Source organism: Bos taurus, chromosome 29 (genome assembly GCF_002263795.3).
Source record: "Bos taurus isolate L1 Dominette 01449 registration number 42190680 breed Hereford chromosome 29, ARS-UCD2.0, whole genome shotgun sequence".
Classification (NCBI taxonomy): domain Eukaryota; kingdom Metazoa; phylum Chordata; class Mammalia; order Artiodactyla; family Bovidae; genus Bos; species Bos taurus.
In genome coordinates this window covers 27709660-27730874 of record NC_037356.1, presented here as the reverse complement: position 1 = coordinate 27730874, position 21215 = coordinate 27709660, and the positions used below count along the sequence as shown (strand labels likewise).

At 38.6% G+C, this 21215-nt stretch overlaps 2 protein-coding genes across 2 annotated transcripts; both read left to right on the top strand.

Moving 5' to 3' along the window:
- Positions 1-1952: 1952 nt before the first annotated feature.
- Positions 1953-2897, top strand: OR8B3 (olfactory receptor family 8 subfamily B member 3). Its single transcript, NM_001389888.1, has one exon. The coding sequence runs from the start codon at positions 1953-1955 to the stop codon at positions 2895-2897; it is 945 nt and encodes a 314-aa protein (NP_001376817.1).
- Positions 2898-19460: 16563 nt separating this feature from the next.
- On the top strand, positions 19461-20832 carry LOC782544 (olfactory receptor 8B8). The gene has a single exon (XM_059883195.1). The coding sequence runs from the start codon at positions 19903-19905 to the stop codon at positions 20830-20832; it is 930 nt and encodes a 309-aa protein (XP_059739178.1). The 5' UTR covers positions 19461-19902.
- Positions 20833-21215: the final 383 nt, after the last annotated feature.

Below are 21215 nucleotides of genomic sequence, written 5' to 3'. Positions count from 1 at the left end.
CTAGAATTATAATTAGTGAATTTTCAATGACATGAATTATTTGCATCTTTATAAGGGAGGGCAGAGAATCATTTCTTTTATGCTCTGGGGAGTGTATAATCTGTGATGGGAAATTAACATTTACTGTCACAGTTAGGGTGTAAACATACACACTGATTTCTTCCCTGCAGAGTTTATCATGATGGGAAGGTCCCTGGGGGCACCTGTACCTGGATTTCTAATCAGGTTCAAAAGAATTATAAACCTTAAGCAAATGCCATGTGCTCTATGACATGATGATTCAGATGTCTGCCTGTGGTTTCCTTTCAAAATCTCTTGGTAAATTTATAGCTACAAGTTTGATATAAATCATAGACTGACTCTTGGAACATTGAGACTGTGAGATTTATGCCATGATTCTTTGCCTGTGAAGGAAGAAGATTCTGTGGGTACATCCACTCGGCTTTGATATCCCGTAGGCCAGTTCTTCTTCCAAGACATTGGAGGTGAAACATGCATAAAGGGTCAGCACTGAGTTCTGTCAATGGATGGAGAGTGAGTTAACCAAGTTTCTGTATTTTGCTAAATTCCTCTGAAAATGAGGAAAGTATTTATATTGAATAACCCAAAAGTCCAAAGTCAGGAGCTCTGACTCTACTGCCTGTATTTTTCTCAGCATAGCCTCTGTCTTGGCTTTATCTTCATTCTGGTAGCAAGAGAATTATAGCAGTTTCAAGTGACAAATCCAGAACATAGCAATATCAGAATAGATTTGTTTTTTTTCCTAATTTTTTTTAAATTGAGATGTACTGTACACAAACAGTCAGACATGCCTTGGTTACTGAAAAACAACAAGTTGACATTTTGGGGATTAGTCTTGATGAGGACCTTAGAGATTCATTAAAATGTGTTTTCTATGAAAATGTTAAGAACTCTTATTTAGGTGATACAGGAAACAAAAACACTCCCTTTAAGTTTATATTACATGAAGTCAACATTACAGTAAAGTTTAGGCAAGGTACCAAGCTAGAGTTAAAGATCATTCTTTCATCTTTAATACAACCAGTATAAATACAGGCAGAGAATGAGTGTGGAGATACTCAACTTATTCTTACATTGCAAAACTAACTCATTACCTTCCTTTCTCCTATCTACTTAATGGTCACAGTAGCCTGATTTAGTTATAACAAAATGTGTCAAACAGTTATCCTTTTCACTGAGATATAACAAGGTATCCTTTGCTAGTAAGTATACAGCTTGAAATGTTTTCAGAAACTTAACAACTAACTTAATCAGCACTCAAATTCATTATTTTCTCATTCTTGCCATCCTATAAAACCTAGGAAAGAACATCCAAATTCCTTTATTCAGTCTCTGTGCAACTAGGACAGAACAGAGGAGGGCAGTGTGTGGAAACCCTGAAATGTATGGTTAAGTGTAAAATTTCAGATATCAAGGTTCACCTCAATATCTGTTACCAATTTTTTACTTCCTGGATTCTTTAAGTATCTGAAACTTTAGAGACTATGAGAGACTTCCTGGTTGCAGAATATCTGCATGGTCTTTTCCCTGTAGGAATCCCTTTTTGAAGGAACCTGCAGTGTGTAGTAGGATGATGGAAATATGAGTAGAAAGTAGGAAGTGGTAAATCAGATGAATATGGGGAGAACTGGGGATACTTTCCCACTGCTGAAGCCCATCAGCAAGTTCCTCAGCTACTGTATCTCTCTGTTTTCTAGTGAAGATAGAACAGTTGTTTGTCACATGCAGTTCATTCAAAAGACAGTAATTTAAATGTTGAGAAGTGTGTGGCTTCAAGACACTATGAGGCAAAGAAGTGTTTACATGATTTCTGCCAGACTGAGATTCTTTCTCATAAATAAAGCTCATGTAAAAGTGAGTTTGTAAAGGACAGAGCTGTGTTCCCTACTAATGAAATTTTCTTCTGTTCTCACAGATTTCTGAAGTTGAGAATGCTGGCTAGAAATGACTCCTTAGTGACTGAATTTATTCTTGCTGGATTAACAGACCGTCCAGAGCTCCAGCAACCCCTCTTTCACCTGTTTCTAGTGATCTTTGTTGTCACCATGGTGGGCAACCTGGGCTTGATCATTCTTATTGGTCTAAATTCTCACCTCCACACCCCCATGTACTATTTCCTCTTCAACCTGTCCTTCATTGATCTCTGTTACTCTTCTGTTTTCACCCCCAAGATGCTGATGAACTTTGTGTTCAGCGAGAATACCATCTCATATGTGGGGTGCATGACTCAGCTGTTTTTCTTTCTCTTTTTTGTCATCTCTGAGTGCTATATGTTGACCTCAATGGCCTATGATCGCTATGTGGCCATCTGTAATCCCTTGCTGTATAAGGTCTCCATGTCCCATCATGTCTGTTTGGTGCTCTCTTTGGCTGCATATGTGATAGGGTTTGCTGGAGCGTCTGTGCACACAGGGTGCATGCTTAGACTAACCTTCTGCAATGTGAATGTCATCAACCATTACTTGTGTGACATCCTCCCACTCCTCCAACTCTCTTGTACCAGCACCTATGTCAATGAGGTGGTAGTTCTCATTGTCGTGGGTATTAACATCACAGTACCCAGTTTCACCATCCTAATTTCTTACATCTTCATCCTTACTAGCATTCTTCATATCAAATCTTCTCAAGGAAGATCAAAAGCCTTTAGTACCTGTAGCTCCCACATGATTGCTCTTTCTCTTCTTTTTGGTTCAGCGGCATTCATGTACCTTAAATATTCTTTTCCCGGTTCTATGGAGCAGGGAAAAATTTCTTCTGTCTTCTATACTAATGTGGTGCCCATGCTCAATCCTTTGATTTATAGTTTGAGAAACAAAGATGTAAAAGTTGCACTGAGGAGATCCGTATTTAAAATCCAGAGGATAAACATGTTCTAATTAGTAACAATAATGTAAAGACATTCAATTTTGTACTTAATTTTTATTATCTATCATGAGATTTGTTCAAAATTGCATTACCTCTACGGATTATATTATGTGTGGTGTAATAGACTTGTCTTATCATTTTTCTTGTAGCTGTTCTTGTCTCATTCCTACATATCTCTTGTAACTTGTAACAGTTTTAGTAAACAACTAATGGCATCTTTATAAAAGGAAAATATGAATTGATTTTTGTCAAACTACCTTTGACTAATGGGCTCTTCCAAATTGAACAAGTGTGGTGTTTCTTAAATACATAAAGATAAAATTAGAGTTTGATGGTCTAGACACAAAAGTGCCAAACACTACAGAATAATTCTTTTATGAAACAGTATTGTTACTGGTATAGTCAGAAGGCCTTCCTCAGCGATCAGTGCAAAGGAATAGAGGAAAAAAATAGCATGGGAAAGACTAGAGATCCCTTCAAGAAAATTAGAGATACCAAGGGAACATTTCATGCAAATATGGGCTCAATAAAGAACAGAAATGGTATGGACCTAACAGAAGCAGAAGATATTAAGAAGAGGTGGCAAGAATACACAGAAGGACTATACAAAAAAGATCTTCATAACCCAGATAACCACAATGGTATGATCACTCACCTAGAACCAGACATCATGTAATGAGAAGTCAAGTGGGCCTTAGGAAGCATCACTACAAACAAAGCTAGTGGAGGTGATGGAATTCCAGCTGAGCTATTTTAAATCCTAAAAGATGATGCTATTAAAAGTGCTGCACTTAATATGCCAGCAAATGTGGAAAACTCAGCAGTGCCCACAGGAATGGAAAAGGTCAGTTTTCATTCCAATCCCAAAGAAAGGCAATGCCAAAGAATGTTCAAACTACCACATGATTGCACTCATATTACACGCCAGTAAAGTAATGCTCAAAATTCTACAAGCTGTGCTTCAACAGTAAATGAACTGAGAACTCCCAGATATTCAAGCTGGATTTAGAAAAGGCAGAGGAACCAGAGATCAAATTGCCAACATCCGTTGGATCACAGAAAAAGCAAGAGTTCCAGAAAAACATTTACTTCTGCTTCATTGACTACCCTAAAACCATTGAGTGTGTCAATCACAATAAACTGTGGAAAATTCTTCAAGAGATGGGAATACCAGAACACATGACCTGCCTCCTGAGAAATCTCTCTGCAGATCCAGAAGCAATAGTTAGAACCGGACATGGAACAATGGACTGGTTCCAAATTGGGAAAGGAGTATGTCAAAGCTGCATATTGTCACCCTGCTTATTTAACTTCTATGCAGAGTACACCATGCAAAATGCCAGGCTGCATGAAGCACAAGGTGGAATCAAGATTGCTGAGAGAAATACCAATAACCTCAGGTACGTAATCAACACCACCCTTATGACAGAAAGTGAAGAGGAACTAAAGAGCCTCTTGATGAAAGTGAAAAAGGTGAGTGAAAAAGCTGGCTTAAAACTCAACATTCTAAAAAATAAGATCATGGCTTTGGGTTCCATCACTTCTTGACAAATAGATGGGGAAACAATGGAAACAATGGCATGGGGTCCCAAGTCACTGCAGATGGTGACTGAAGCCATGAAATTAAAAGATGCTTGCTCCTTGGAAGAAAAGCTGTGACCAACCTAGACAGTATATTAAAAAGCAGAGACATTACTTTGCTGACAAAGGTCCATCTAGTCAAAGCTATGGTTTTTCCCATAGTCATGTGTGGATGTGAGAGTTGGAGCATAAAGAAAGCTGAACGCCAAAGAAGTTTTGCTTTTGAACTGTGATGTTGGAGAAGACTCTTGAGTCCCTTGGACTGCAGGCAATTCAAACCAGTCAATCATAAAAGAAATTAGTCCTGAATATTCATTGGAAGGACTGATGCTGAAGCTGAAACTCCAATACTTTGGCCACCTGATGTGAAGGACTGACTCATTAGAAAAGACCCTGATGCTGGGCAAAATTAAAGGCAGGAGGAGAAGGGGATGACAGAGGATGAGAGTTGGATGACATCAGTGACTCGATGGACATGAGTTTGAGCAAGCCCCGGGAGTTGGTGGTGGACAGGGAAGCTTGCAGTCCATAGGGTCACAAAGAGTTGGACATGACTGAGTGGCTGAACCAAAATGATAGTCAGAGGGATTTAAAGAAATGTCTTCATTGCAAATTGTAAACAGCTTAATGTAGAAACAGGTCCACCTGATGTCATTCCGTTCTATTTTTTAATATAAATTTATTTTAATTGGAGGCTAATTATTTTACAATACTGTATTGATTTTGCCATACATCAACATGAATCTGCCACAGGTGTACATGTGTTCCCCATCCTGAACCCCCCTCCCACCTCCCTCCCTGTACCATCCCTCTGGGTCATCCCAGTGCACCAGTCCCAAGCATCCTGTATCCTTCATCCAACCTGGACTGGCGTCGTTTCATATTTGATATTTTGTTCTATTTTTTGTAACACTTTTCCTTTGATCTTGCTTTTCTTGTTCTCTTTGAAAATAACAAAAATCTGTTTCATCTGCCACCTGCTTCTGAGAACCTCTATCAGGCAAATGCATTTAGTACTCAAGAGAATACATGCAATCCTACCATTTATTGTCAAACATAGCATTAAGAGAGGGTGATTAGAGGAATAATACATATGTATCTCAGGATCCCAATAAGTATGATGGGCAGTTTGTCATCAAATTTGTATTTATTACTATCTACTTGACACAAAATATTTTGAAAAAGGCATATGGTTTTACTGTAAATTTCATCATCACATTAGGAAAATACTACACATAGTGTTAGGAAAAACATTTTAGCCATGTTTCACTTATCCACTGAAGTATTATCAAAGGTGTGTATTAATAAAATAAACTATATCAACATTTCCTGAAATTACTTAAATGTTGTTTCACCAATGAGATAATAAATACATTTACCTAGATGTTTCTCCCTATAGTTTTCCCATTCATATATGTAGAGTATCATATGTAGTGGTAGGTCACAAAATTCTTAATTGGATTATCTTGTTTGGATAACAATAATAAATTTATTTATTAATAAATAAAATGTTATAAATAATAATAGAATATAATAATTACAATAATAAGAAATCAGAAAGAACTTTGGGATTTAATTTCTTTTGGGGAGTGAAATGTGGCAGCCATGGATAAGTGCTGCTAATCCCTTTTTAGCAGAACCATTTGTGGGGCACATCATTGTCTGTAACTGATATTCCCTTGGATCCAACATAGTGTTTAGGTAGAGTCCATGTTTCCTCTAAGATGTTCTCAACCATTGACTTAGCATGGTGGGTCATAATGGAGCTGGCCATTATCTTTGTAACATAGATATCTTCTGATAGGCAGTCTTTGCTTAGGGACTTCTTATCATACTATTTGAGACTTTTTTTGAACCACACTGTAATCTGAGCTTTTTCTACCAAATTCTTCCTTCCCACTCTCCTTTCGTAGGTGTCACACTTTCATCCTGGTCTGAAAACTTTTTTGCTGACACCCACTCCTTCCCATTTTATCTTTCACAGACACTTACCACAGTATATGTCTTGGAAGTCTAATCATTTCTTAGCATCTGTTTCTTGGAGAACTCAAAATAAATATATAACACTAACTGATTTTAAAGCTTATTTTTAGGATATGGTAATCAAAACAGATTGGTTTTGTTATAAATATAGACAAATAAATCCATGGGACACACAGAATATTTAGAAACAGATCCTTACTTACATAGTTTATTGACTTTTAGCCAAGCAACTATGTTAACCTGGAGGTAAAGACAAATTAAGCAATTGATGCTGAAAAATGCTAATTAATCATGAGGAAAAGTAAACTTTGATTTCTACCTCACGTCATACACAAAGTTAATTTTAAATGGATCAAAACTATATACATAAAACTGTCATTTGAAGCTTCTAGAAGAAAACATAGAAAATATGTTAATGTAGGCACAAATTTCTTGCACATATTCTGGAAAACACTAAACCTAAAAGAAAAAAAAATGAGTTTCATTTAAATTAGAGCATCTATGTATCAAAAAATATTTAGAGGCAGGCTGCAGATTGGAAGAATATTTGCAATACATATATATGATAAAGGTATTATAACTAGGATATGTAACAATTTAATTAAAATTTGTCTCAGTGATAAAAAGACCATATCATATGTTCTCAAATGATTTGAAAGGCATATCCCAAAGGAACGTGCAAATGGCCAATAAGCCCAAGGGAATGTGCTTAACTTGGTGCACCCCTTAGATACGGTAGACAGCTGTTCAACAGTCCCTTACCAGTGGTACTGTGCTCCCTCACATCATTGTCCAGACTTTTGCCCCTTGAGTGGCTCAAGCACTTGTCAGGTTTTCTTCAGGGTCTCCCTCCATGTTAGATCTTGCAACCTCTTGGTGGAGTCTCTATTTCGGAGGTCCAGGTGCCAGCTGTGGGGCATCTTCAAACCCTCCATTAATCCAAGCACCAATCCTGTAGAGCTTCTCCTCTGAGATTCTAGAATTTGGTAATGCTTCTTACTCTTTCTTTTTGTTCCATCAGTCCTTAAAGTAGTATTTATTTTTTAATAGGATATTAGTCTTTATATTTTTCCCTGCTGCTTCTCATACTCTGTCTATATATCCAATTCTCTTTTAAAAAAATGTCCTCTGTAGGATGTGTGTAGTATGCTATATTTTTTGACTGGAATTTGAAATGGAACACATTTTATGTGTTGGACTGACTTGACCCTTCACAAAACATATCCAGTCTAACCTTGATGACAGTGATTAATCAGGAACAGTTATTTGGCTTTAGTCTTTTCTGCCAAAATTGTTTAAACAGGCTTTTCTCTTTGAAGTTATTGAGTTGGTAAGATTAAATCTAGGTATTCTGGTAGTCCTATTTTCACTGCATGGGAGGATTTAGCTGAGGGTGTAGTAGAACCAGGCAAACAGAACATGGGGGGAGAGACACACTTCCATGAGTGGTTGGCCCTGTCCAGCCAAGTAAAGGGCCATATATATTTGTGGCTTACCAGTTTCACACACTTTTGGGGAGTATGTTGGTTTATCTAGGCAAAATATAGTTGCAGGCATGACACATGGCTTGCAGTCTGAATGTGATATCCAAGTGCCCAGAACACACTGCTGGAAGTATGAGTTAGCAAATGCCTGGCCCGGTCTGTGATTCAGCAGGCTTATTTTGCAGGATGACTTTATATTCTGTAGATCAGCCTGTCTAAATTGATCATTTAAAAATATTAAAACCACAATTCATATAAAATTAAAATGTTTGAAGCTTTAAATGTAGTGTTTTAGAAATAATTATAGCTATAGAATTTGATGTAAAAATTATTTCAATATATTAAGCATTTTAAAGATACCTTTAGGATATTTGGAAGTATTATGTCTGTAAATTGATGAATTTCTTGAAGATACAAGTAATGTCATATATGGCTTTATTGTCCTTCTGCATATGCTTCATGCATACTATTTTTTTTGGGAAAAAAAGTTTGTTTTATTCATGTGGAATCCCTAGATGAACAGAGCCTAAAATATATGCTAGATAGATGCCCTCAGAAGGGTAAGAACAGAGTGTGTCTGATGTGGTGGCATATACCATACTCTGGTCAGCGACAAGCATGGTCAGCCAAGTGAGGCATTCTCTGCTCTATCTCAACAGCTCAACCAAAGCGGTACTCCACCACCTGGTCACCAGCCACGACAGTCACACACAAAGGGGACAGTGCCTATTGTGGTCAGGAGTTCCACACAGCTGCTGGAGGTGTTTGTTTCAGGTGCTCAGCTTACGGTGGTGGGAGGCTGGGCAGGGAATCCTGATGCTTGGGATTCCATCCCCAAGTAGGTGCTCCAGTCTCTGTCTCCCCATGTCGGATACTTCCATCTATCTCCAGCCAATTTGTCCTTTTCATGGCATGTAAACTAGATGCAGTGTGATTGCTCTAAGAATGCATAAGACTCCTGAAAATTAGATTTGTTATTTTTAAATATTGGCAATGAAAAAATAAAATTAGTTCTAAATTTGTTGAACATTAAATTTGTAAGTAAAAAGAAAATAACTCACATGATTTAAATATGATTTTGAGAGCAAAGTTTTCAATGGTGGCAAGAATGATTTAAACTCTGTCTCTTACACATATAAAGTTTCTCATTGATGGTTATAAAAGAAATTAAAAACTATTGATCAAGAATTGAAAATGACTATTTCAACTACAAAGCCTGATACAAAAAAATTGTATTCTGAAAGCAAGTACAAATTTTTATTTAGAATTATGACTATATTTTATTTGGGTTTTTTATCTAATAAAAATCATACATTTCATTTAAGAGATGTTTTTGGTTTTTTGGTTAATTTACTTTACTATAGCATATAATGGGAGAAGACAATGGCACCCCACTTCAGTACTCTTACCTGGAAAATCCCACGGACAGAGGAAGCTGGTGGGCTGCAGTCCATGGGGCCGCTAAGAGTCGGACACAACTAAGCGACTTCAATTTCACTTTTCACTTTCATGCATTGGAGAAGGAAATGGCAACCCACTCCAGTGTTCTTGCCTGGAGAATCCCAGAGACGGGGAGCCTGGTGGGCTGCCGTCTATGGGGTCGCACAGAGTCAGACACGACTGAAGTGACTTAGCAGCAGCAGAAGCATATAATGAATATACCAGCTTTTCTGATTTTACCATCAAATATGACCCTAAATAGTTTCTAAAACATGTATTTACAATTAATAAATAATCCAAAATTTATGTGATCAAAAGCCATTCATAAAATAGAATACTTTTTTTCAGTATTTTTAGCTGGTTTTGAGTAGGTGGTAGATCCAATAACCTAGCCCAACGATACCAGAGATGACAATTGTTAAATAGCTTATGTAGTCAACTTTGTTCTCAGATTAGGCGGTCAGGGGGTGTTCACTGTATACTTTAGGTGAATGTCTTCAGCTGTTATGTCTTCAAGTATTTTTCTCCCACTCCTCCTCCTTGTGGTCTGAAACTCCAGTTACAAACATAGGAGGTTGCTTGATGTCTTAGGGCTCATTGATGCCGTGTTCATATTTTTGTTGTTCTTTTTTTCTCTCTGGATTTCATTTTGGGTAGTTTCTATTGCTCTTATTTAAGTTTACCCATCAGCTCATCATTTCTTCTGATGTGGTGTTAACTCCATTCAACACATTTATTTTTACACACATTTTGTATTTTGGAATTGTTTTAAATTTACAGAAAAATTGTTAATGTAGTAGAGAGTCTGGTTCCTCTTGCTATCTTACATCGGGCTTCCCTCATGGCTTAGCAGTGTGATACATTCATCAGTTAATGAACCAATAGTGATACATTATTATTAAAGTCCATACTTTATCTCAATTTTCTTAGTTTTTACCTAATGTTCTTTTTCCATCCTAAGATCCCATTCAGAATACTGCAGTGCATTGATTAATTATGTCTCCTTGGGTTCCTCTTGGCTGGTGCCTTTTCTCAGACCTCCCATGTTTTGGATGAGTTTGACAGTTTTGAAGAGTATTCGGTATTTTGTAGAATGGGCTTCCCTGGTGGCTCAGCAGTAAGAGAACCTGTCTGCAATGCAGGAGACAGGGGCAGGAGATGCAGGTTCCATCTCTAGGTCAGGAAGATCCCCTGGAGAAGGAAATGGCAACCCACTCCAGTATTCTTGCCTGGAAAGTCCCATGGACAGAGAAGCCTGGCAAGCTACAGTCTACGGGGGTCACTAAAAAGTCAGACAAGACTGAGCGACTAAACAACAAGAGCAACATTTTGTAGAATATCCCTCAATTGGGATTTCTAGTGTTTTTCTCATGATTATTTTGGGATTATGTATTTTTTTGGATTTGGCACATTTTTCCATTTCATACATTGTATTTTTCAGATCAAGGAAATCAGTTTTTTTTCCCCCCATATCTTTATGTCTTTCCTTAACATGCAAAGTTTTCATTGAATGTATAACATATATTAATAACAGCTCTTTTTTCTTATCTATTAACTTTAAAATATGTGTTATTTTTAGCATGTTTCTAGAGATTGAGGTTTTTCCTCATTGGATTGAGTTTTCCTGTTTTTTGCATACTTGGTTTTAAGCTAGTTTTCAGTCGGATTTGCTGTTAAACATGAAGGTTGCCATATCTTTGAACTAAAATTATTTGTAATTTTTTTTTTTTTTAAGGAGACAAGCTTGACTGTCACTCTTGGTGATAGAAATGCCAACAGTGACAATTGGCAGAGCTTATGGAGCACAAGATTAAATGGGAAGAAGTTAATGTCCCAGTTGATTCTGATTATTCTTTTTCTAGGGTTTCTTACTTTATGTCAACTTCATTGAATTTCCTCGGGTTTGGGACATGGATTCAATATAAGTCGGAATATCCTTTATAGAAACACCCAAGCAAAATCTTGTATAAGACTACTGACCCATCTGGTCTGTCTCTAAGGGTGGTATGGAAAGGTGTAGATGAGTCTACCCCATACTAATGTTACAGATTAGAGATGTATTGCTGAAACAGACTAGTCTTCCATAATAATTGCTAAGTGGTCTGCTGAACAATGTATTGTTTAAAATTTTAAGCTCTATAAGTCTTTACACAAATTTTACTTATAAAGTTTTATAAAAACATTTCAAATTGTAATTTATGAGGCCTAATTTACATATAATAAAATATAAAAATATGAGATATACAGATTAATGACTTTTTACCTAAGTATAAACTTATTTAATCACCACCCAGAAAAAGATATGGAACATTTCCATGACCCCATAAATTTCCTGTATGTCACTTTCTAATCAATAGGGAACTCCCATGCAGTTGAGGTAACAAGTCTCATTTCTGTCACTTCAGAGTAATTTTTCCTGTTCTTAAAAAATCTTACATCCCTATCAAGCTACCAATGGTATTTTGCACAGAGCTAGAATAAATAATTTCACAATTTGCATGGAAATACAAAAAACCTCGAATAGCCAAAGCTATCTTGAGAAAGAAGAATGGAACTGGAGGAATCAACCTGCCTGACTTCAGGCTCTACTACAAAGCCACAGTCATCAAGACAGTATGGTACTGGCACAAAGACAGAAATATAGATCAATGGAACAAAATAGAAAGCCCAGAGATAAATCCATGCACCTATGGACACCTTATCTTTGACAAAGGAGGCAAGAATATACAATGGATTAAAGACAATCTCTTTAACAAGTGGTGCTGGGAAAACTGGTCAACCACTTGTAGAAGAATGAAACAAGAACACTTTCTAACACCATACACAAAAATAAACTCAAAATGGATTAAAGATCTAAATGTAAGACCAGAAACTATAAAACTTCTAGAGGAGAACATAGGCAAAACACTCTCTGACATAAATCACAGCAGGATCCTCTATGACCCACCTCCCAGAGTAATGGAAATAAAATAAAAAATAAACAAATGGGACCTAATTAAACTTAAAATCTTTTGCACAACGAAGGAAACTATAAGCAAGGTGAAAAGACAGCTTTCAGAATGGGAGAAAATAATAGCAAAGGAAGCAACTGACAAAGAATTAATCTCAAAAATATACAAACAACTCCTGCAGCTCAATTCCAGAAAAATAAACGACCCAATCAAAAAATGGGCCAAAGAACTAAACAGACATTTCTCCAAAGAAGACACACAGATGGCTAACAAACACATGAAAAGATGCTCAACATCACTCATTATCAGAGAAATGCAAATCAAAACCACTATGAGGTACCATTTCACGCCAGTCAGAATGGCTGCTATCTAAAAGTCTACAAACAGTAAATGCTGGAGAGGGTGTAGAGAAAAGGGAACCCTCTTACACTGTTGGTGGGAATGCAAACTAGTACAGCCACTATGGAGAACAGTGTGGCGGCGGCTGCTGCTGCTGCTGCTGCTGCTGCTAAGTCGATCCAGTCGTGCCCGACTCCATGCGACCACCATAGACAACAGCCCACCAGACTCCCCCGTCCCTGGGATTCTCCAGGCAAGAACACTGGAGTGGGTTGCCATTTCCTTCTTCAATGCATGAAAGTGAAAGTGAAGTCGCTCAGTCGTGTCTGACTCCTAGCGACCCCATGGACTACAGCCCACCAGGCCGCTCAGTCCATGGGATTTTCCAGGCAAGAGTACTGGAGTGGGGTGCCATTGCCTTCTCCAAGAACAGTGTGGAGATTCCTTAAAAAACTGGAAATAGAACTGCCACACGATCCAGCAATCCCACTGCTGGGCATACAGATCGAGGAAACCAGAACTGAAAGAGACATGTGTACCCCAGTGTTCATCGAAGCACTGTTTATAATAGCCAGGACATGGAAGCAATCTAGATGTCCATCAGCAGACGAATGGATAAGAAAGCTATGGTACATATACACAGTGGAGTGTTACTCAGCCATGAAAAATAATACATTTGAATCAGTTCTAATGAGATGGATGAAACTGGAGCCTATTATACAGAGTGAAGTAAGCCAGAAAGAAAAACACCAATACAGCATACTAACACATATATATGGAATTTAGAAAGATGGTAATGATAACCGTGTATGTGAGACAGCAAAAGAGACACAGATGTATAGAACAGTCTTTTGGACTCTGTGGGAGAGGGAGAGGGTGGGATGATTTGGGAGAATGGCATTGAAACATGTATAATATCATATGTGAAATGAATCACCAGTCCAGGATCAATGCATGATACAGGATACTCAGGGATGGTGCACTGGGATGACCCAGAAGGATGGTACGGGGAGGGAGGAGGGAGGAGGGTTCAGGATGGGGAACATGTGTATACCTGTGGCGGATTCATGTTGATGTATAGCAAAACCAATACAATATTGTAATTAGCCTCCAATTAAAATAAATAAATTTATATTTAAAAAAAAAAGAAGTCCGCAACAACCAGTCACACGTCTTCTCCTTTTAGTACAAAAAAAGCCTGAATTCTAACTCAGGTAAAATGGTTCTTTGGAACACTAGTCCATCATCTTCTTGGTCTGCTGGCTTCCTGAATAAAGTCATTATTCCTTGTATCAACAACAAGAACAACAAAAATCTTACAAATAAAATCATACTGTTTATACTCTTTTGGGGTCTTCTGTCTTTGTTCTACATAATGATTTTTGTCTTTCAACCACATTGGCACATGTGATAGAGCATTTTTTTTTCCTGAGAAATATCTCATTGAATGTATTTTCTACAATTTGATTTCCTTGATAGAAATTTGGCTATTAAAGTAAAACCTCAGTAAACATTCTTGTACAAGTATTTTTTTTTTTTTTACATGCACTAATTTTTCTGGGTGTATAACAGTGGTGGAATGTCTGGATCAGATGCTACCTATGTGTGCAGCTTTATTAGAAAATACCATTTTGCTTTCTTTTTTTAAATTTTTTGAAATTTTATTTTATTTTTGAACTTTACATAATTGTATTAGTTTTGCCAAATATCGAAATGAATCTGCCACAGGTATACCTGTGTTCCCCATCCTGAACCCTCCTCCCTCCTCCCTCCCCATATCCTCCCTCTGGGTCATCCCAGTGCACCAGCCCCAAGTATCCGGTATCGTGCATCGAACCTGGACTGGCGACCCGTTTCATACATGATATTATGCATGTTTCAATGCCATTCTCCCAAACCTCCCCACCCTCTGCCTCTCCCACAGAGTCCATAAGACTGATCTATACATCAGTGTCTCTTTTGCTGTCTCGTACACAGGGTTATTGTTACCGTCTTTCTAAATTCCATATATATGCGTTAGTATCTATCCAAATTTTCTCTTCTAACAGCAGTGTATGAAAGCTCCCGGAGTGCCACATCCAAATGTACACTTGGTGTAGACAGTCTTATTAATTTTAACCATTCTGGTGTATATGCAGTGGTATCTCATTATAATTTTGGTTTGATTTTCCTTAGGACAAAGGATGCCGAGGTACATTTTTTCAAACATATCAATATTTGAGCCTATATCTTGGAATGATAACTTTAAACAGTTTTTAAATACATCCTGGAAAAAAAAATATGGCTGCCTATGTTCTCAGATGATATGATTATCTCTGTAGACAATCCCTCAAAATTGACAGTGAGAACTACCAAACAAACAAATGAACAAAAGTTGGCTCAGTGGTAAAGAATCTGCCTGCAATGCAGGTGATGCGAGTTTGCTCCCTGGGTGGGTAGATCCCCTGGAGAAGGACATGGCAACCCTTTCCAGTACTCTTTCCTGGGAAATCCCATGAACAGAGGAGCCTGGTGGGGTACAGTGCATGGAGTCACGAAAGAATTGGACACAACTTAGCGACTAAGCAACAACAATGCAGCAACTAAGACCTGGAGCAACCAAATAAATAAAATCAAGAAATAAAAAAAGGAACTGATTCTAAAGTTTATATAGAAAGGCAAAAGACCCAGAATATCAGATACAACACTGAATGAGAACAAAGTTACAGGAGAGAGACTGTCCAATTTTAAGATTCTATGTGTGTGTGCATGTTAATTCAGTTCAGCTGTATCAGACTCTTTGGGACCCTATGGACCGAGGACCATCAAGCTCTCCGTCCATGGAATTTTCCAGGCAAGAATACTGGAGTGGGTTGTCATGCTCTCCTACAGGGGATCTTCCCCACCCAGGGAATGAACCTGTGTCTGTTTTGTCTCCTGCATTGGCAGTCGGGTTCTTTACCACCTGTGCCACCTGGGAAGCCCAAGACTCCCTATAAAACTATAGACAACAAGTCAGTGTGGTGTTGAAGGAAAAGACAGTGGATTAAAAGAATCTGGAAGTAGACCTACACAATATAGTCAACCGACCTTTGACAAAAGAGCAAAAGCAATCAATGGAGAAATGATAGTCTTCATAACAATTGGTGCTAGAAAGACCAGATGTCCCTATGCAAAAACATGAATTTATACCAGACTTTACACCTTTAAAAAAAATCAGAATCTAGAACCCCACCTCAGATCTGCTGAATTAGATTCTGCCTTCCCATTTCCTTTTTGGCACTTGTAGATTTAATTTTCTTTCTTTTTTTAAAATATAAATTTATTTATTTTAATTGGAGGCTAATTACTTTACAATATTGTATTGGTTTTGCCATACATCAACATGAATCTGCCACAGGTGTACACATGTTCCCCGTCCTGAACCCCCCTCCCGCCTCCCTCCCCGTACCATCCCTTTGGTCATCCCAGTGCACCACCCAGAAGCATCCAGTATCATGCATCGAGCCTGGACTGGCGACTCGTTTCACATATGATACTATACATGTTTCAATGCCATTCTCCCAAATCATCCCATCCTCTCCCTCTCCCACAGAGTCCAAAAGACTGTTCTATGCATCTGTGTCTCTTTTGCTATCTCGCATACAGGGTTATCATTACCATCTTTCTAAATTCCATATATATGCGTTAGTATACTGTACTGGTGTTTTTCTTTCTGGCTTACTTCACTCTGTATAATAGGCTCCAGTTTCATCCACCTCATTAGAACTGATTCAAATGTATTCTTTTTAATGGCTGAATAATACTCCATTGTGTATATGTACTACAGCTTTCTTATCCATTCATCTGCTGATGGACATCTAGGTTGCCAATGATTCTGGATGTTTGCAGCAGCTTAGCTCAGTGTGACATAATACTGCAAATTAAAATTCTATTTAGTTAAAAAAAGATTTACATTTTATGCACCTTGCAATGGCAACCCACTCCAGTACTCTTGCCTGGAAAATCCTATGGACGGAGGAGCCTGGTGGGCTGCAGTCCATGGGGTCGCTAAGAGTCAGGCACGACAGACCGACTTCACTTTCACTTTCATGCACTGGAGAAGGAAATGGCAACCCACTCCAGTGTTCTTGCCTGGAGAATCCCAGGGATGGGGGAGCCTGGTGGGCTGCCGTCTATGGGGTCGCACAGAGTTGGACATGACTGAAGTGACTTAGCAGCAGCAGCAGCATGATAGTCTAGTATGAAACTTAATTTACTGCTGACTTTGTTAAGTTAGAACATATTGGGCTTGAGTTAAGAAAACAAACCAGGAATTAGCCAAAGATATAGCTCAGTGAAAAGGATAACTGACACATTTTGTTATAACTACATCAGGCTACTGTGACCATTATGTAGATAGAAGAAAGGAGGATAATGAGTTAGTTTTGCAGTGTTAGAAATAAGCTGAGTATCTCTACAATCATTTCTCTGCCTGTATTTATACTGGTTGTGTTAAAGATGAAAGAATGACCTTTAACTTTAGCTTAGCACTTTGCCATAAACTTTCTTGTAATGTGACTTCATGTAATATAAACTTGGAGGGAGTATTTCTGTTTCCTGCATCATCTAAATAAAACTTCTAACATTTTCATAGAAAACACATGCTTTAATGAATCTCTAAGGTCCTCATCAAGACTAAGCCCAAAAATGTTTATCTTGTGGGACACATTTCAATTTTGTCCTGAGTAATTTTTGGTACTCTTGTTATTTCTAAGGATTTAGTAATAATAGTTGGGACTCATTTTAGTAATGATTGGGTTTTCAATTATCCTATGTGTAATCCATACAAAAGATTTTCCAAATATTTTTCTTGTGTCTCTGCTTTCTTTATTCTTTCTTATTGAGTTCGCCCGACTCCACGACTCTGTGGGAATGGTCCCCAGATCTTTTTATCAGATTCTGGTCTTCCTCTTGAGCATTATTTAGCCTTATTTGGGTTGTATACTTCTTTTTAGTTGCTCAGTTGTGTCCAACTCTTTGTGACCCCAGGGACTATGTAACCCACCAGGCTTCTCTGTTCATGGGATTTTTCAGGCAAAAATACTGCTGTGGGTTCCCATACTTCTACTTGCTTGTCCAGCTGGGAACTCAAGATCAGCATGTTCACAACTGAATGCATAATGTTTGTGAACATTCCTATTCTTTCTGAATTTTCTGTTTGTAGTAACATCATAGTTTAACCTAGCACCTAGGCTAATATCTTTGGGATTTTTGTCTATTTCTATCCCATTTGTGAGAAGCTCTACTGACTTTCCTTTCAGTATCTCTTGCATGTGTTTGTTTCTTGGAATTATTCACAGTAGCACAGTTAATTCAGAGCATTTTTATCATTCATTGATCTTTTTTTGCCTCTTGTGAGTCGCCTTGTCTCTAGTCACTCTTACACCAGGCCATTCTACCAGCCATTGCCATATTAACCTTTCTAAGCTTGCACTTAGATGATTTCAATCCTATGTCAAAAATAGAAATAAAAATCTCGAATGGTTCCTAATGGCTTCCGATAGTGAGCTGACCTTGATTTTGGCATTTGAAACCTTCTATTGACCCAAATCTGCCTTTTAATCTATGCTGTCAGAGAGAGACATTGAGACATTTCTGAGAATTTGTGGAAATCCTCTTTGCGACATTCAGGGATGATGAAAATTATATTATTTTCTCTGAATTCAGCAGCTTTGATCTGAAGTGCTCTTAGATGACATCTAAGAGTTTAGCAGTGACCTTACAGGCCTTACTGATGTCTTTCCTGTCTCACACTCAGGTCTGCAAAGAAAAACACCAGTACTACATAAGCCTTTGCCTGCAGGGCAAGAATTTTGTTGTAGTGTCCAACATAGGTTCCAGGAAAGATGGGAAAGGGATCCTCATTCCTTTATTCTTTTATTATACAAATATTTATTGGGTGCCTATTATGTGCCAAGTATTGCTCTGAGGTGCTGCAGAAATACCTCTGAAGAAAATAGAAAAAAAATATAGCTTAGATTCAAACGTTTGTGAGTACATAAATGTGTGTTTATGTGTGGTGGGAACATGCAAGGAACGAATAAATGTATAGTATTCATATAGTGATAGATGCTAGAAAGAAACCACGTGGATGCAGGGGAGATTCAGCTTTTCTATTTGGGGATGCGTCCTATTTTACAAGAAACTAAAAGGTCTGTAAAATGGTATAGTTCCAGTAACTCGGTGTTGTTATCATGAACTAGGCTGAATATGCGAAGTAGGTAATTTCTTTTTGCCTCAAAGTCTGACCTCTGGGGAAAACACTAAGAAACCATAGGTCTTTTAACTTTTAATCAGGTTCCTAGGATTTCCCAATTCATAAAAACCCATGGGTCATATTAGCAGGTGGCTCCCTGGGCACCAGCAGATGCTATTTACACCCTCTAGTTTGAAGAGGACACTTTGCAGAGCCACCATCAGAAATCATGACCTGTAACTCATGGCATCTCAGAGCCAGAGCCACTGAGGTCTGTGCTCTGGCTTCATTAGTCTGAAACTCACTGAAAACAAAACAACAGAAAACTCTGTTTTAGGTTGCTCTCCTTCAAAATTCATCAGAGCCACTTGCCCTTCCATGCAAATGATGGAGAAGAGTTAATAAGGTGAGCTGACCTTGATTTTGTCATTTGGAAGCTTCCAAAACTGACCCAAATCTGAGTTTTGATCTGATTCTGTGCTGAATTTAGCAAGGAGAGACATTAGGACCTTTCTGAGAGCTTGTAGAAGTCCTTTATCTGACATTTGGGAAGGATGAAAGTGACTTTGTTTCTCTGAGCTCAATTAATCCAGCAGGACTGAGGTCCTCATGAGGTGAGTGTTGAATTTTATCTGTCCTGTTACTCGTCTTCCAAACCTCATCTGTGAAAGCCTGGGACACCCTGAAATGATGTGCCTTCTCTCTGCTGAGATGATCACTGATCATTGGGTGGGCCTGGTAAACTGTCAGAGCAGAAGTGGAGCAGAGATGCTGTTGTCATGAGGTCACAGTGTTACTGAATCTTATCCCTGTAGAACTTGCCCATTAGTGTTTTTGATACCCATCTTTAAACATTCCCTCAGCCTTTATACAGAAAAGAAAACAAAGGCACAGAGGGGTGGGTCGGGGTTCCTTCTCACATTCTGGGTCTGTCTCATTAGAGTGGTGTTGGGTGGAGAGAGTGGGGTACTCGTTTTAACATTACCCTCTGTCCTATTCTCCAGGTATGTCCTAGGGAAGAATGGCCCCAGGGAATGAATCTTCAGTGACTGAGTTTATCCTGCTGGGTATAACACAAGAGCCAGGACTCCAGCTGCCTCTCTTTTTCATTTTCTTAGCAGTTTATGCGGTCACTGTGGTGGGGAACGTTGGCTTGATTATTCTCATTGGTCTGAACCCTCACCTGCACACTCCTATGTACTACTTTCTCTTCAACCTTTCCTTCATTGATCTCTGCCACTCCTCTGTCATTACCCCTAAAATGCTGATGAGTTTCGTAAGCCAGAACATCATCTCTTACGCAGAGTGCATGACTCAGCTCTGCTTCTTCTCCTTCTTTGTTATTGATGAGTGCTGTATTTTGACGTCAATGGCCTATGACCGATACGTGGCCATCTGTAAGCCCCTGCTGTACAAGGTCTCCATGCCCCGTCAGGTCTGCCTCATGCTGACGGTGGGTGTATACGCGATGGGGCTTGTGGGTGCCATGGCCCACACTGCGTGCATGCTGCGACTCTCCTTCTGTGATGGAAACATCATCAATCACTACATGTGTGACATCCCTCCTCTCCTCCAGCTCTCCTGCACAAGCACCTCCATCAATGAGCTGGTGGTTTTCATTGTGGTGGGTGTCAATGTCATAGTGCCCAGTGTCACCATCTTCATTTCTTACACCTTGATCCTCTCCAACATCCTCCACATCCGTTCTGCAGAGGGCAGGTCCAAAGCCTTCAGTACCTGCAGCTCCCACATAATCGTGGTTTCTCTTTTCTTTGGATCATCTGCATTCATGTATCTCAAGCCTTTTCCCGCTGAGTCTCTGGATGAAGAGAAAGTGTCCACAGTTTTTTACACCATTGTGGGGCCAATGGTGAATCCTTTCATCTACAGTTTGAGGAACAAAGATGTCCAAATTGCACTGAGTAAGACTTTGAGGAAAAGGGTGTTCTAAGTGGAACTTTATTGTACTATTTGCTGGTACTATTTGTTACTAATAATTAGTAGTATTTGTTATCAATAATTAGTACTATTTGTTACTAGTAATTATTACAAATATCACTCTTTCCCTTCCCTGTGACAGCCAAGGTGGTTCTTTCTCAGATCTTCACTGTGAGAACCTGCTGGGGTGTTTTGAAGGTAAAATCCAAGAAAGTGAGGCAGTCCCCTAAAACTGTGGCTCCTATGGTGTGCTGCAAGTCTTTGGGGTTTCAAAGAGTCAGATATGACTTAGTGACTGAATAACAATGAATCTTAATATATATTTAATAGAAACATGTTATCTGTGACTCTAATCTAGCATCATAGGATTCATGGTAGACTTTCCCTTTTGTGTAT